This window comes from Onychostoma macrolepis, chromosome 18, assembly GCF_012432095.1.
Source record: "Onychostoma macrolepis isolate SWU-2019 chromosome 18, ASM1243209v1, whole genome shotgun sequence".
Classification (NCBI taxonomy): domain Eukaryota; kingdom Metazoa; phylum Chordata; class Actinopteri; order Cypriniformes; family Cyprinidae; genus Onychostoma; species Onychostoma macrolepis.
In genome coordinates, this window is record NC_081172.1 from 29,693,773 (window position 1) to 29,710,970 (window position 17,198).

At 37.5% G+C, this 17,198-nt stretch overlaps 3 protein-coding genes across 4 annotated transcripts in view; all 3 read left to right on the forward strand.

Annotated features, from left to right (window-relative positions):
* The first annotated feature begins 102 nt into the window (after positions 1-102).
* LOC131524087 (uncharacterized) lies at positions 103-3,098 on the forward strand. Its single transcript, XM_058750827.1, has 5 exons — positions 103-248; positions 1,053-1,089; positions 1,446-2,741; positions 2,827-2,952; positions 3,045-3,098. Exons 1-5 carry the CDS (start codon positions 103-105, stop codon positions 3,096-3,098), a joined length of 1,659 nt encoding a protein of 552 aa, XP_058606810.1.
* Positions 3,099-4,122: 1,024 nt separating this feature from the next.
* On the forward strand, positions 4,123-7,020 carry rpl35a (ribosomal protein L35a). The gene is made up of 5 exons (XM_058751398.1): positions 4,123-4,238; positions 4,720-4,758; positions 5,230-5,382; positions 5,798-5,942; positions 6,954-7,020. The coding sequence occupies exons 2-5, from the start codon at positions 4,748-4,750 to the stop codon at positions 6,975-6,977; spliced, it is 333 nt and encodes a 110-aa protein (XP_058607381.1). The 5' UTR covers positions 4,123-4,238; positions 4,720-4,747; the 3' UTR covers positions 6,978-7,020.
* Positions 7,021-7,263: 243 nt separating this feature from the next.
* The window catches only part of abcc5 (ATP-binding cassette, sub-family C (CFTR/MRP), member 5), a 42,464-nt gene continuing 32,529 nt past the window's right edge, over positions 7,264-17,198 (forward strand). The window contains exons 1-2 of one of the 2 annotated variants that reach the window (XM_058751394.1): positions 7,264-7,336; positions 10,343-10,537. In XM_058751394.1, coding sequence (XP_058607377.1) covers positions 10,418-10,537 — 120 coding nt within the window. In that variant the 5' untranslated portion in view covers positions 7,264-7,336; positions 10,343-10,417. Of the gene's footprint in view, positions 7,337-8,397; positions 8,488-10,342; positions 10,538-17,198 lie in introns of those variants that run through there. The other variant, XM_058751395.1, reaches the window with a different exon arrangement.

Consider the following 17,198-nt stretch of genomic DNA (forward strand, 5'->3'; position numbering starts at 1 on the left):
AGCCAGTGCACTAATGAAGCTGCAGGAGTCCATGAGCCACATTCATCTAGAAATTGGAAATTTACTGTAATTAGTTTTAGATTATAGTGGCTTGTGATAACAATGGCTTGTGATAATAGAGTTCAGTCAGACAATTACCGAGAACTGGCTTTTGCGGCCCGTTTAGCCGCACAACTTGCTGTCCCACATCTGAAGGGTGTCACTTTTCAGTCAGTCATCTGCAACTTTATGTGGAATTTGACAGAGCAGTATGTCTGTTCTTTATATTAACGTTAGTGTAATTATTATATTTGTTCTATACTATTCTCTTTTAATATAATTATATTATCCATCCATCCATCTGCCTATGTAGGATCTATTCAATTCAATTCTATTCTAAACTGCTTGTCCTATGTATATTATATTATATTATATTATATTATTAGCCATTTTCAAATCTGCTTATTCTGTGTAGGGTATATTCTATGATGTTGTAATATATGATATTCAATTATATTATCGTATACTTTAATTATATTATCCATCTATCCATTTTCCAAACTCCAATTCCTATGTAGGTTATGTTATATTATATTATATTATATTATATTATATTATATTATATTATATTATATTATATTATATGTGACCCTGGACCACAAAATCAGTCTTAAGTGTCAATTTTTCGAAATTGAGATTTATACATCATCTGGAAGCTTTCCATTGATGTATGGTTTGTTAGGATCGGACAATATTTGGCTGAAAATCTGGAAAAAAATCAAAACACTGAGAAAATCGTCTTTTAAAGTTGTCCAAATGAATTCTTAGCAATGCATATTACTAATCAAAAACGACGTTTTGATATATCTACAGTAGTAAATTTACAAAATATCATCATGGAACACGATCTTTACCTAATATACTAATTATATTTGGCATAAAAGAAAAATCTATAATTTTGACCCATACAATGTATTTTTGGCTATTGCTACAAATATACTCCAGCAACTTAAGACTGGTTTTGTGTTCCAGGGTCACATATTATATTATATTAACAAATGTCTATTTTTCAGGAATTTGGAAATGATACAGGCAGCATTAAGCTACCCGGTAAGTCTACTTTTCCACATTAATGAATTCACTATAAAAGTGTATTGAATGAATGTAGATAAAGCTTATAGTAGTTGCAAGTTGGGGTTATTAATTCATGTTGTGATATGGAAATCTGTAATATAATTTTTCAGTTAGAACAGGAATTAAGAGGATGACGGTTTTACTCACATGTGACTTGCATAATTGTGTTATAAACACATTCGCTTTGAAACTGATTCAAGCTGTTTCAGAACAAAACAAATGATCTACGGATCTAAAGATACCCTAACCGTCCGTAACCTAACATAAACTTAAAGTGGGGAAAACAAGTTTGCGTAATGAGACCTAAAACTCATTTAGCTTTTTCCACACAGTTTTCCAGACAGCAAATCTATCAAATGCTGACTTCCATTGTAACATCAGCTGCCACAGCTACAGCTGATTTAATACCAAAACTGTCTACGATAGTAGGAATGACTCCGTCTGCAGTTGTAAACTCAAACAGGCCTTCATCGTCCTCATCCACTGAGGATATTCATCAGGACACATCAGAAAGACCAGTGATCCTGAAGATGGAACAACTTCCGTATGTGTATCCGCTTGAATCTCTTTTTGGGATCACGGTGGATGGCCTCCTCAGCAGCGCTGACTGCGATTTCAGCGACTCTCTGGGCAAAGACAACTCGCGTTCCTCTGAACTCGCTGGTATTGTGGTGGAGGAAGTTCTCCACCGGGTGAATGTGGTGATGCACAACAGCGTCCTGAAGATCAACGCAGCCTCGTCACCATGCTTCGTTTACTTCCGTCCTGACGATTCCTGCACTGATGTCGGGGAGTTACTGATCAGTGGTGTCATCCGAAAGCTGAGTGTTTTACACTGCCACATCTCCCGCGCAGTGGCCACGACAGCCATCGGCACGGTTCTTGCAGCAATAGAAGGCAAACTCCCATGCGCTCTCAGCCCGAGCCATTGGGTGGAGGTCACAAGCAATGTAATTGACTTCATTGTGGAGGATGTCATTAGCGCCTGGTCAAACAATCCCACTGCAGCGTCTAGAACATGGGAAACCGGGTCTGTCCCAGTCCTGCAGCTGACTTTTGAGTCGTCTGAGGGAGGAATGTCACTCATCCTGCTGGAGTCAAATCATCCCTCAGGCAGTGACAGGCCAAAGACCTCCTTATTTGATTCGTTGATGACCGCTCTATATATGTCGAAGTGCAGCGGTCACTTCAGCTCGCAGGACAACAGTTACACGGCCTCAGAGCGTCTGCATCAAAGGCTCGCAGATTTAATGAACTGCGTCTTACGATGCAAGACGAGTGTCTCGAAGGAGGTCAGAATGGCAGCTAGAGACTTTCTCCATTATTTTGTGGAGGAACTCGTGCAGCGGCTTTTTGTGTCCTCGGCTTTCCCCCGTCCTGCAACGCTCCCTGAAAATACTCCAGTGATGCCCTTCATCGTCGAAGAAGAGGATTTCGGTCTGACGGTGGTGGATCATCTGACAGAGCTGCTGGTCGGTCAAGTTTTTGACTTGCTGGCGAAGAGATTTCCATCGAATGAATCTGTCAAGACTGAAGGGAAGAGTCATGACGTGTCAATACAGGAGGATCTACCAGAACTGACCTTCAGAGAGAAGCTCAAGATGATGAAATCAAACGTCCTTAAGAAGGTAATTTCTCTCTGTATAAGTGTGCTGTCTGTGCTTACGTATTGAAACAAAGTCTGTTTTACTAATGAGTGTCATTTGTTTGCAGCAGAATCCTTTCAGATCCAAGGACAGAAAGACGAAGGATGACGATGAGGAAACAACAGAGGAGAACGCAGATGGAAATACAACAGCTCCAGAACCCAAAAAGAAGAAGTCATTTTCAGGGTTCACGGTTTCCTTTTCCATGAAAATAAAGTATTTTACCTGATTTTAGTCCTTTTTCGCCCACAACCTTTGAACATAAAAACCTTTCTGCTTTGACAGACTGCTCAGAAAGAGCCAACGGAGCCCCTAAATATAGTCACTGAGAGTCATTAGAAATCATTACTGCTCTAATGTCCTTAGAAATTTGCAAATGATGTAAAAGCCTGGTGGCTGGGTTCATATACATAACATCTGCAGCATGTATCTGCAACAGAAGACCAAACAATGACAAGAACTTCACAAAAAAAGTAACAGTCCCTTGAAAATGTGAGCATGACACCTGATACACCAGAGCAGACACATCGCCCTTTTAGTCAGGCTATAGAAAAAATCTGATAATGTGAGGTCATAAATGATTAGTCGTGAGTTTGTATCTCAGAATGATACAGAGATGGATCTACAGTCTGTTTAACGATCTGTCAGTCACCAGGCTGATTTTAATACTTCTGGGTATTTTATCAGAAGCAGAGCAAGGAAGAAGGACAGCAGTCACCACCAGCGTTTCTTCACACTCCATGCAGTCCTTAGTATAATAAAATTTAATAAAAATACATCATTTCAGTATTTCAAGTCTTTATGGAAAATATTACAATATTTTCCAAGACTGCAAATGACTGGTTATTCATCTTATCTTAATTTGATTTATAAATGGTTATCCATTAACTGATGAAGCAGATAAAACAGTCATCTAGAAGTGGAGCTACATTTTATAAATTAAAAATAATAGCATTTTTTAGGGGGCTTTCTAAACACTTTTCAAATAATTCTAATAATAATTCTAAACACTAGGCAAATAAAACTCTAAATAAAGTCTGATAAAAGTGTGTGTGTGTGTTGGTGCTCTCTCTCTCTCTGTGTTTTTGTAATTCATGCATACTCCATGTAAAGGTTTATGTGCATATGTATTTTTGCACTTTGTTAACATTTAGCACTTTGTTTTAAGGTATATGTAGAAATAAAGAATTAATAATAGAAATAATTTGTGAAAAGGTGATCTAGGCCTATATGTGTACACTTGTCAAAAAAATACAACTGTTAATTTTAAAGTGAATTTAAAGAACATATTTATTATTATTATTTTGTTGTTGTTGATGATGATGATGATGATAATTGAGGGGCAACTGGAAAAACGGTATAATTTAAATGCGGAAAAACGCTTTCATTTTAGTCAGGCACATTTTCAGACACCGCTGCTAACATTTTCCCAGCGTTCCTTGCGAGCAGCCTTTTCCTCCATTTTTTAGACGGATTCAGGTGAGCGTTTTAGAGCTCGACTTTTAAAATGTGACATTTTAGCCTTATGTGATGTAAACTAAAGCACAATTTCTACCAGTATTAATAAAAATACACCTTAAGTCCATATTCCGCAGAGTTCTGCCTCGTAAGGAATAAGATGCTTTAGATTTTAAACGGATTGTTGGATCCAGTTGGCTAAGGCTAAACTGTTATCCGGAACTCATTTCTTCTCATTGCTGTCAAAACATACAGTTTAGTTTATAATTTGTGTTGGTTTCTACTCTGATACGCTTGTTTTAAAGACGTAGTAACAACTTTGAACTAGGTATGACTTTGTATAAGAACTTAACAGCCTAGCGTTGAGGAAGATAAACATGCAGCAGCTCCGACGCTAGCGTAGTGCAGATGTAGATGTGTTAAAATAGTTCTAGCAACAATACGGGACTGTATATTTCTTGCTCCTCAGACTAAATGTTTTTGTAATTTTTTATCATTTTAGGTTTATTTGACCTGGTCAAAGCAGCATCATGCCTGGAAGGTAAGACATAAAAGCTGTCACATATAATCTGAACTGATGTGTAACGTTAGTTCAGTGTGATAACAGGAATGCATTTAATAACACCACTTTGCTAAAAAAAGCAGTTGTACACAGTTTTCTACATGCATTTTGTTAGCTATTAGAATTGCATCTTTCTTTTTGGTTATAGAAATGTCTAATTTTCCATTAGTTTGTGCCTCTAGATTAAGTTTTCCCTCATTCTTTAGTGTGTGTGCTTGATATTCTCACTATATCTTTATGAGCCACAAATGCTAATGTATCAAATATGATTTAAAAAAAAAAACAAGAATTTAATGCGCTGCTTTTATATTTTGTCTAAAGATTCAGTAAATGGTTTAAAAAAAAAAAATAGGTGTTTGACTTGTGTGTCAGACTTTGTGGTTAACTGTTGCTTGGCTCATACATATAGCTGAAGATAATTAAACTGTTTTTACCTTGTGTCTCATTTAGGCTGTGGAGCAAGGCCATCTTTGCTGGCTACAAGCGTGGTTTGAGGAACCAGCGTGAGCACACTGCTCTGCTCAAGCTCGAGGGAGTCTACAATCGCGATGAGGTTGACTTCTACCTGGGCAAGCGCTGTGCCTACGTCTACAAGGCAAAAAAGTAAGTGATGCACACTGAAGTCTTTATGGGACCTGGCATGTGTGAGGAAAGGCTCGAGTCTGCGCTGCTGTCAGAGATATGTTTGCTGTTGTGACACCACATTGAGTTTCTTTGGTATTATTCCAAAACTTCTTGATGCATTTTATTAATTTAATATGTTTAACCTTCTTCATCAACCTGTTTTGCATTTTTTGGTTATCATTGGCTTTCACTTCATTGAATGTCATGTTTCACGTGGAATGTCAGATTTTGGAAGTAAAATGGGTTACATGTTGACATTAATAGACAGTTTGAATATAATTGTGAAACATATTTTGACGTTTGCGTGCAAAGACATTTCAACATTTCTATCTTATTTGGTTTCTGTCTGTAGTCATCAGTGTTATTTAATGTGAGCTTTGTATGTTGTCTGAAGGAATACTGCAACACCTGGCGGTAAACCCAACAAGACACGCGTCATCTGGGGTAAAGTCACACGGGCTCATGGAAACAGTGGAATGGTTCGTGCCAAGTTCAAGAGCAACCTTCCAGCGAAGGCTATGGGGCACAGGATTCGTGTGGTAAGGGTCTTAAAGTTTCTTTAAAATATTGATGTCTGTCCCTGAAATGCGTACTTGCTAGTCTGACAGACTTATAAGGCTGGATATACTTTGTGTTTGCTAGTGTGTTATGTCCATGTTCATTTGTCCAGTATATGCATGCTTTTATAATGTGGCAGTGACAAAAAAATAAAAAATAAAATTCAAGACCGTGCAGATTTAACAATTTCTCAAAAGGTCAAAACGTTGCTTTTAGTGCTACCTTGTAAGTTTTAATCAAGTCTGTCTGTTGGCTAATTTTAACAAGTCCTTTAACATTGAGGTGGTCTCATGAGCTTTATTGTGAAGTTTTGTCATTGAAGGTGTATTAAATGATTCCTGCAGTGAAATGTGTATCAGAAACTGCATTTCTTCCAAATTTATGCTAGAAAGGAAAAATCGTGAGTGAAGAACATTTCTGAATTCACTGATTGCACGAACAGTGCCACTAGATCAACTTGGTCTTGCACTTTTGCCTTCCTCAGGGTCACAGTAGGGTTTTGTAGTTCTCTCACATGTGGCAGCACACCTGATGAGATTTTGGTAGATCCTGTCGTACTTGTCGTATGTCAGGGGTGTCCAAACTCGGTCCTGGAGGGCTACTGTCCTGCAGAGTTGAGCTCCGACTTGCCTCAGCACACCTGCCTGGAAGTTTCTGGTGTGCCTAGTAAAACCTTGATTAGTGTTAAATTAAAAGTTTGCAGACAGTGTCCCTCCAGGAGCAGGATTGAACAACCCTGATGTAGGATGTTTGGGAACAAATGCATTCCCTTGTACTTTATAATCTGCATCAAGTTTTAAAAAAGGAGAATGTACAATTGTTGATGCACGATGCTGTAAATGTATTACTTTGAATTCACTCCTGTGTAGAGATTGAGCCATGCTGACTGTCAGTATGTTTGTGGCAAAATGTATGAAATGCTTCATTTCCCAAAAAAGTTGCAAGTATTCAACCATTAATAAATTTATTTATTTTTTGCTTTTGTTTTTCAGATGCTGTACCCATCTCGTGTGTAACCTGCTTTTGTGTACAGACAATAAAAAAAAATTGGTCCAAAAAGTTGCCTGTCTGATCTTTCTTCAGTATACAAAGTATAGTTTTTGCAACCACTTTGAAGTCTTGATAGCTTTTGCAATTGTCTGCCCAGTGTTTTTCAGTAGAGCAATGTCTGAGAATTGTAGTGTTTATTTTGAGCCAGATTAGCAGAGGAACTGAAGCTCCTGTTGAACCATCTGTAGAAGAACTGAAAAGAGCACAATTAAGGGAAATACAGGTTTCATTAACACTTCCTTACTCGACGCTGGAGCACTTACAAGAACATTTTGTCTGGGTTTAGTGTAGATCAGGCTACAGAGAAAGGACATTTAACTTAATGGTAAGTAATAGCAACTGCTGAGCTTGTAAGAAACCCCATTCAGTGACATTTATCTGTCTTCATTTGACTAAATTAACTTGTGTAGTCAAACTAGAGTCAGTTTTATACATTGCAGAGTGTACGGTGCATAAGATTAATCTAGTGACACTGTCAAGGCTATCCACGCACTAAATATATATATAAATGGTGTCCTGTGATGTTGGGCAGAGAGATGTGTCATGATTCTAACCTTAATATATATTGAAAATAAAATAATTGGTATTTAAAGTGAAGCTGGTAAGTGACATTATTAAAATGTCTGGTAACATTTATCCAATGAAATATGAAGTTATTGTAATTCCAGCTACTTACCTGTTCTTTGTGTATGTGTTTATATGTAGTAGCTGGTTTTAGATTAATCAATTAGATCAAACCGCAGTTGGGTTATTTTGATTAAAGAAAAATAACTAAAAAATACAGTTGACTAACAACAAAAACATGAATTTTGAAAAAACGGAGTTTTCTGTTTTGCAAAAAAACTATATATTGATAGACGCACATTCGCTTTATGTAATGACTTGAATCTGCAATGTTTTGTAATGTAACGCTTTGTTGAAATAACTTTAATAGCTAATGTATGATAATATGGATAAACTTATTTAATATATACTGATATTTGAAATCATTTATGGCTGCATGTAGAGAGGAAATGCATGGATATATTTTTGTGTTTCTACACAATTGAGCTCTGAACAGGTTAGTATGCATCAGGTGTAGTTTCCGATGAAACGGTAAAACGAAAGGAATAATATACGCATGTTTTGCAGTATCATCATCGCACTGTACTTTCTGGAATTGTAAAATTCCACTCCAGAGCCTCATGCTTATTATCACACTGCAATACTAGTGTTTGACTGCAGAGGATGCGCGTCGCCTTCAGTCGCGCAATGAGCCCCGCCCACTAACAGAGCTCTGACGCATTCACCGGGAAGTGAATTGTGGGTAACGTAGTTCCACCAAATCGGCACTTACACGATGCGAACTTGTAGCGAACTCTATTACACTACATTTCCCATAACGGCGTCCATCTGAGTCCTTCAAATAGCTGGTTTATAACGAAGTTGTTTTGCTCCATCCGCTATTGAAGATCCGCAGACCAACTAGGCGAACAGGTATCTGCTGCAGTGGACACTTTTTATCTTTTATGTGATATGTAAAATAAGATTTATTGCAGTATAATTTGCATGCTACGCATGTGTAATTCTGAAACCATCATTTAAAAATGTTTTAAAACTGTTTCTGATTTTAGCATCATTGGACGTGTCATGGTAAATTATTATATTGACTTTTAAGAAGATTAAACGAACAATCAAAACGCATCTTTCATGTAAATATGCGCTACTGTGATGGACATCGTCTTTCTCGGTGTGTTATATCCTGATGTCGGTGACATCTATTGTCTCAGTACAAGTCTGATGCACTCTATTTAGACGGTAACGTTATATTGAAACGCATTTATGCAGCTGGTATTATTGTTGCGTGATCTTTATTTATAATCCAGATCAGGATACATATATGCTACAGAATTAAGTGGGAAATTATTATCCGAAAAAGGCATTAATGGGATTATTACAATAAGAATGGGATTATATAAGGTGTGTTCTTTGCCATAATAAAAAGCAGATCCGTTTGGGTAATGTTAAATATATATCTCCAGTTTTTTTTTTTTTTTTTTTTGTTTGTTTTTGTGTGAGTGTGTTTTTTTTTTGTTTTGTTTTTTTAAATCATAAAAGCCTGTAGATGTCCCTGAATGAAACCCGTGTGGTTTGTTGTTTTCAATCTTCTTTTTGGGAACTGGTTGTTCTCTTCTGGTTAGAGGCCTGTTACACTCAAATAAACACGAGAAAGACTTAAAGCTTTAACCAGCGCTATCCAGTGTCATCTAATGCACACATCGTTTGTGTTTTTATTGTCTTCCGAGAATGTAGCTATTAGTCAAAGCGTAATAGAGAATTCGCCAGATAAATGCCCCTCTCTCGCTATACAGATCAATATATTAATGTGTATATTCATTCACGACAGCATCATATCTGTCCGGTAATGTCAAAATACTGGCAGTGTGTCAAAAGCTAGTGAGCATAGTCAACATCAATAGTACACTACTAGTAGCAACATTTTTGGTCTTTGCAGACTCATGAATCACCTGAAGCCAAGAACATGTTCGGACATATAGCATAAAAGAAAGAAATAACAAACTGTATTTTGCATAAAGTAACTGGAGTAAGTAAGTAAATGAAAGACCAAGGAGACGTTTTGCGTTATTACATACAGTTGAGCACATTTTACCTTCACTATCATTTTCTTAATGCAATCAAAGCTAATTCTCATTACTAAAAGCAAGTATAAACATGTAAATAAATTGTCTTACTATAATATATTTATTTTCTGTAGTGCAGTAAAAATGGCTAAAAAGAATTGCAGAACATCTGGGTGCATTATAGTCATGATCATTTTAGGAGAAAATTTAGAAAAATAAATATGTATTTATACATAAGGATAGTATTTGTTGTATTGTCGTTCATCCATGCCGATGTAAATGTATTTAAATAATGTATTTATTTACTTAAACACTGTAAAAATGGCTAATGGGAATTGCAAAAGTCATGATAATTTTGGGTGAAAATTTGGTTAGTTGTCATGAAAACATTATATCATTATGGTCCTTTTCAATTGATTTGGTAAAATTCAACAATAATGTACTTAGCCTGGCCAAATGATGGCCATAAATGGTATTTAGGTAGGCTGCTCACTAGGTTTTGAGACGAATGAAAGTGCCTACTAAAAATTGTAAGTTTGTCCATGCAACCCGTATGTCCATTATTTACCTACAACAATGACATCTTGTCAGACTTCAAAGGCAGGCTTAAATGGGATGAAATGGGATTTGCGCATATAATGTGCTCAATCGATACTGACTAAATAAGAGTAACATTTCCATTCATGTTAGCCCATCTCTTCTCTCATCAGTTCAGGTTTGGAGACTTTGACAAGATCAAGCTCAGAGAAGAAGCAACAAAGGCGCTCCTATGTTGGTAAAAGAAGATGAAAGGACATGATTTGGGAAAGGACTGTCTGGCATCTGGTTCTGCGTACAGGGCCGTACCGTCAAGAGAGACCCTACCCGGACCTGAAGCGGACCATTACGAGCTGTCTAAAGTGCAGGTTAGTCCATCATATATGCGGCATGTCATTTCGTAGTGTTTTCAGATTTGTGATTAGACATCAAATGTTTGAGTTCTGCTTCTTTTCGAACGTCCACTCATTCTACAAAACACCATACAAATATTCAGCTCTTCAACTCTTATAAATGGGAATCATTTCTTATGGCCCATTCAAGCCAAGGAGGATGGTAAAGATAAAGTTGTAATAATCATTATAATTCTGTGAGAATAGGCAAGATCACACCACAGCTATAACGATAACGACACAGAAGGATAATATAATTGAAATCACTTTCAGAAGTTTTTTTTCCGGATGATGAACAAAAAAAACATTGAGAGCCAATCAGAATCCACCCAACTTTAAAGAGCTTGAGCATTTAAAGCAGCATACAACAAAACTGCACTGTGCTTATAATAAACAGAGCTTTATCATACATTGGTGTGGATGCCAATATACGGTGGGAAAAAAACATTTCTGACAAAGAAATGATCAGTCTCTAATTTTAATGGTAGGTTTATTTGAACGGTGAGAGACAGAATAACAACAAAAAATCCAGAAAAATGCATTTCAAAAAAAGTTATAAATTAATTTGCATTTTAATGAGTGAAATAAGTATTTGACCCCTTCGCAAAACATGACTTAGTACTTGGTGGCAAAACCCTTGTTGGCAATCACAGAGGTCAGACGTTTCTTGTAGTTGGCCACCAGGTTTGCACACATCTCAGGAGGGATTTTGTCCCACTCCACTTTGCAGATCCTCTCCAAGTCATTAAGGTTTCGAGGCTGACGTTTGGCAACTCGAACCTTCAGCTCCCTCCACAGATTTTCTATGGGATTAAGGTCTGGAGACTGGTGGCCACTCCAGGACCTAATGTGCTTCTTCTCTGTGCCACTCCTTTGTTGCCTTGGCCGTGTGTTTTGGGTCATTGTCATGCTGGAATACCCATCCACGACCCATTTTCAATGGCCTGGCCCTGACGGTACATGGCCCCATCCATCGTCCCTTTGATGCGGTGCAGTCCTGTCCCCTCAGCAGAAAAACACCCCCAGAGTATAATGTTTCCACCTCCATGTTTGACGGTGGGGATGGTGTTCTTGGGGTCATAGCAGCATTCCTCCTCTTCCAAACACGGCGAGTTGATGCCAAAGAGCTGGATTTTGGTCTCATCTGACCACAACACTTTCACCCAGTTCTCCTCTGAATCATTCAGACGGGCTGTACATGTGCTTTCTTGAGCAGGGGGTCCTTGCTGCAGGATTTCAGTCCTTCACGGCGTAGTGTGTTACCAGTTGTTTTCAATTGGTATCATTGAGATCATTGACAAGATCCTCCCGTGCAGTTCCGGACTGATTCCTCACTGTTCTCACGATCATTGAAGCTCCACGAGGTGAGATCTTGCATGGAGCCCCAGACGGAGGGAGATTTCTTTCATTTGCGAATAATCGCACCAACTGTTGTCAGCTTCTCACCAAGCTGCTTGGCGATGGTCTTGTAGCCCATTCCAGCCTTGTGTAGGTCTACAATCTTGTCCCTGACATCCTTGGACAGCTCTTTGGTCTTGGCCACGGTGGAGAGTTTGGAATCTGATTGATTGGTTGCTTCTGTGGACAGGTGTCCTTTTATACAGGTAACAAACTGAGATTAAGAGCACTCCCTTTAAGAGATCTCAGTTCATTACCTGTATAAAGCCCGGTACACACCAAGCCGACTTCAAAGAACTAGTGACAACAGAAGCTGACAGTGTGGTCGCCTCGCATCGGCAGCGTCGTACAAAAAAGCTGCACGTGAACACACCGCACAGACTTCAGCCGACTGCAAACTGAACACGTGCGTTCTGCGCCTGTGTGAGAGGAGATAGCTGTCTATATCAGCAGCTGTCAATAGTAAATATTCGTTATTCAAACGGAAAAATCGAAACAAAGATATACGAGATAAACGCAGATATATGAAATGTAAACGAAGCAGCACTTGATTACCATTTTGAATATCAGTAACGTTGATAACTTTCATTATTTTAAGCAGCTCATGTTGTTATGAAAACCATCTCATATTGGAATGCTTGGGCAAGATCATGTCTGTGCCTTCATTTACTTGCCCGTTTTAATCACTTTCGCTTTAATTCTCCTGCACGGACTCGTACGACACCGATTCAACATGTTGAATCAGGCAAACTACTGCCGACGTGAGTCCGACGAGAGCCGACGAGTGGAACACACCAAAGAAACTAGCCAGACGGACGCTCCCTGACGGCCGACCGTCGGCTTGGTGTAAAAGACAGGGAGCTAGAAATCTTGCTGATTGATAGGGGATCAAATACTTATTTCACTCATTAAAATGCAAATCAATTTATAACTTTTTTGAAATGCGTTCTTCAGAATTTTTTTGTTGTTGTCATTCTGTCTCTCACTGTTCAAATAAACCTACCATTAAAATTATAGACTGATCATTTCTTTTGTCAGTGGGCAATCGTACAAAATTGACAGGGGATCAAATAATTTTTTCCCTACTGTAGTTATTGTTATGGTTATCATTATTTGTGTGAATGGTAGGGGTGTGCGATATATATCGTCTGTGATAATATCGCAATTGTTGTTTAAACAATGTGCGATTTGACATTATAGAGTATTTTGCAAAAACCATTCAAAACACACAGAGTGCACGCATTCATTACGTGAAGTCTAGTCTTTCACTACATTTAGAATGAACACAATATTAAAGACATGGGGGCAGAAAACGTATATAGGCTATTTTGTACCACTTCATATGGCCTAGTTAATCAATTTCACACAAAGAATAATGAAAAATAACGCTCCAAATATTACCATGATTACAAATGAGATATTGATTTTTTTTTACAACAGTTCAATAAACAAGAGGTTAATTAAGAGACTTGCGTTTTAGACACCATATGTCCTGTTTTTGCTTTATTTCGACAACAAAAATCACTTCAAACACAGCCACAGCAGCTTTGTGTCTCTGAGCAACATGACGGTGTTTCGTTCCTGAATGAATCAACCGTTTAAATGATTAGGTTCCGTCGCAATGAATCACTTATTAACAGTGACTTGCTGCCACCTGCTGGCGGTTTTAATTTCACATTCAAAGTATCTTTTATTATTTAAATAACTTCAAATATCGGTATTTAACATTTTGTGTTTAATATATCAAAACATGATTTATGCATTTGTAATTGCAGGTTAAATGCATTCTTGCATTAAACAGTGTGTAAATGCCACTTCAGATGCAGCTTCTGTGTTTTCTCTGCATTGCAAAGATGAATTTTGTTGATAGTGATTTAATTTGCTTGGTAGCAGCCCAAAAGTCTTATTATTATTATAATTCACTGATTAAATGTAAGTATTTGACTCAAAAGATAATGGACCCTTTTAGAAAAAAATGGCGTTATAAAGGTAAAAATGCCCATAAAATGTAAAAATCAGTTTAAACTTATTAGAAAAGATACATTTCTGTGAACTGACCACCGCACAGAATATGAAGAATATCAAAAACATTAGGAGTCAGCTGTCCACGAAAGTCCTTAAGGTATTATAATCGTTATCGATAAAATATTGAGATATTATTTTTTGTCAATATCGCACTCCCTTAGTGAATGGGCCTTTTAAAAATTTTTATAAATTGTTCTATTTACAAAAATGCGTTTTAATTATTGCGTCATGAACCTCAGCATTATTTTTTTGTGTATGTGGACAAAACTTATTACATGCACTGCTCTTTGCCTTATTGAGAAGTATTAAAAGAATGAGATCATTAATGAACTGAGATTGTTAGCTATAAATCCCAATTGTTAATTCTTTACAGTTTGCATCCCAATATATTTTCCTCTCCATATATACTAAAGCTATTTTGAATACGCCCTGAATATACCACATGCCCCATTGAGTGGTTTTCCAAAAGTGTTTGCAGTTTGTACGCTTGATGGGATAGTTCACCGAAACATGAAAATTCAGTCATCATTTAATCAACGCAAAAGAAGATTTAGCTGTTTTTGTGCATGCAATGGAAGTCAGAGGTACAAAACAACACTGCACTACACTGACTTTCATTGTATGGGCAAAAACAAACACCTTGAGACATGCATGAAGTCATACAGGTTTGGAACCGCATGAGGTTGAGTAAATGATGACAGGATTTTAATCTCTGGGTGAACTAATTCATCATCATTAAAATGCTGCAGCTGTTGTTTGGGTTCATAAAGGTAGCCAAACCCTTTGTCGTGTCATTTGTATTGTTCGTCGCACTCCTGCCATCAGCATTTTGTCGGCATGCTAAGAGAGGGTCCTGTGCTGCCCACAATTTTCTTTGTCTTTTTCCATCACGCTACCTTTCTCTCTCTCTCTCTGTATCTCTCAGCCACTCTCCGTGTGTGCAGGGAGTGCTTGTGATTGGCTGCTCAGCCTGTATTTAGAAGCTGGATCTGTTTATATAATCTGGTCCCTCCTTATTTGGCACGACAGCCAATTGCGATCCTGGGTTCCGGTGATGCGTGCAGCGGCCTTGCCTGCTGATAGGCCGATGCCCCCCTCAGTGCTCAGGCAAGCTGTATGTTTGTGCAACGTGAGTGCGTTAGAGAGACATGAGAAGGAAGGGGGACGTCCTGCACGTGCTGAGGAGCATTGCAAAATGCTTCACGACAGGCTTCTCTCATTCATCTAATCCATTAAATTCTTTAGTTTCTTGCGTTTTTTGTAGCGCAGCGCTGACTTGCCTCGAGGCGCTTTAACATGAGTGTTACGTAAATAATGTAAGTAACGTACACAAAAGTGTTGTTATACAGTTTATGCTCTGTTCATTTCTGTTTTCTGGAACCTGAGCTGTCGTTCTCAGCGTGCCTTTGGTTTCTAGATCGCTCTGTTCCCTGCATTCTGATCAGTCCCAGATAAGGCTTTTTCCAGCCTGTTTCCCAAGAGAGCTTGTGACAGAGTTGCTGAAGCTGTGCTGATTCGTGGGGCAGCTGGCTGACAGAAGAAAATTAGCTTTGTGTTTTTCTGTGTGTTTGAAATCAGCTCTTTTCTGTCAAAAAAAAGATATAGGACGCCATGATTGCAAAATCCAGTCATGAAAATCACATTTAGTGTTTAATGTGGAATGCCACAGAATTTCGCAAATGTTGAAGAAAACTTGACAGAAATATATTACTGTTGTAGAATGTACTTCTCGAAGTAATAATAATACAAGTTATTGTTTTTATAATTTTGTAATACAATTAGTTTTTATATTTTATAAAATTTTGTCCATGTTTGAATTTAAAAAGTAAACATCTGTTATGCAGCACTTTGTTTGGCAAAAACAAAAAAAACTGTTAAGGCTATAGTTCACCTACAAATGAAAATTTTCAAGAAAATTATACAAGTTTGGAATGACATCAGTAAATGATGACACAGTTTTCATGTTGGGTGAACTATTCCTTTAAATTTTCAATCTGATTGAATTTAAAAATTACGTTGTTAAAGTTTTATGCATTCGTTTGATTACCGCCGATGTTGATAATATGTTTGTATTTAATCATAAAACACAGAATCCAGAAAACATAATACGTAATACGTCACAAATACATGCAAATGTATAAATGAATCTGATCCCGTGGACAGAATCCCTTAAAACCTGCTTTATTTTTCTGTCAATATGACAAATATGGAGTCCTATATTTTTATTCATACATGGCAATCATGTTTTACTTTTTTTATTACTAAAGTTCTATCATTAAAAATTGCTCAGTTGTCTGATGTTAAAAGTGTAGTTGTTAGGCTTTCAGATGTACGCACACACACACATACAGTGTATATACACACATACATGCATGCATACAGGGTTTGAAATTAACACCTGCCAGCCTGCCAAATGTGGGTAAAAATCAGCTGTGGCCGGTAACGCTGTCAAATCACTAGCCAATTTGGCGGGTTACTTTTCGTAAGTTATGTTCACTCATTAATTCCTTGGGGAAGTTCATGCAAGCCAAATCTGAGCAGGTTTAGCGCAAATACTGAACTCATGAGACATCATGACATTATCGAGTATATTGTAAAAACTAAACAAAACACTGCAGAGTGCACGCATTCGCGACTACATGAAGTCTGGTTAGACTAACTTACTGTGCGTACGCATTTAGAGTGCGTGCATGATTCAGTCTATTAATATGCATTAAGAATGATCACATAATTCAAGATATGGGGGAAGAAAATGTGTGTATATATGTTCATATAGTTAATCAATATCACACGAAGAATGCCGTTTTTTTTTTGTTTGTTTCTTAAAAAATCAGCATGGTTACAAATGTGATATTGATTTTATACAACAGCTCAATAAAGTTAATATCAAGAGACTTACGTTTTAGACCCCATATTGGCTATTTTTGCTCTATTTTGTCAACAAAAATCACTTCAAACACAGCAACAGCACTGTTTTGCGTCTCTGAGCAACATGACTGTGTTTCGTTCCTGAATGAATCAACGGAATGATTCGGTTCAATCACAATGTTAAATTAAAGTATATTTTCATGTTTTAAATATTTTCAAATATCAGTATTCAACGTTTTGTTTAAAATATCAAAACATTATGTATGCATTTGTAACTGCAGGTTAAAGCATTCCATGTCCCTCTAAGCTGCATTAACGTGCAAATGCATCTAAATGCCACTTCATA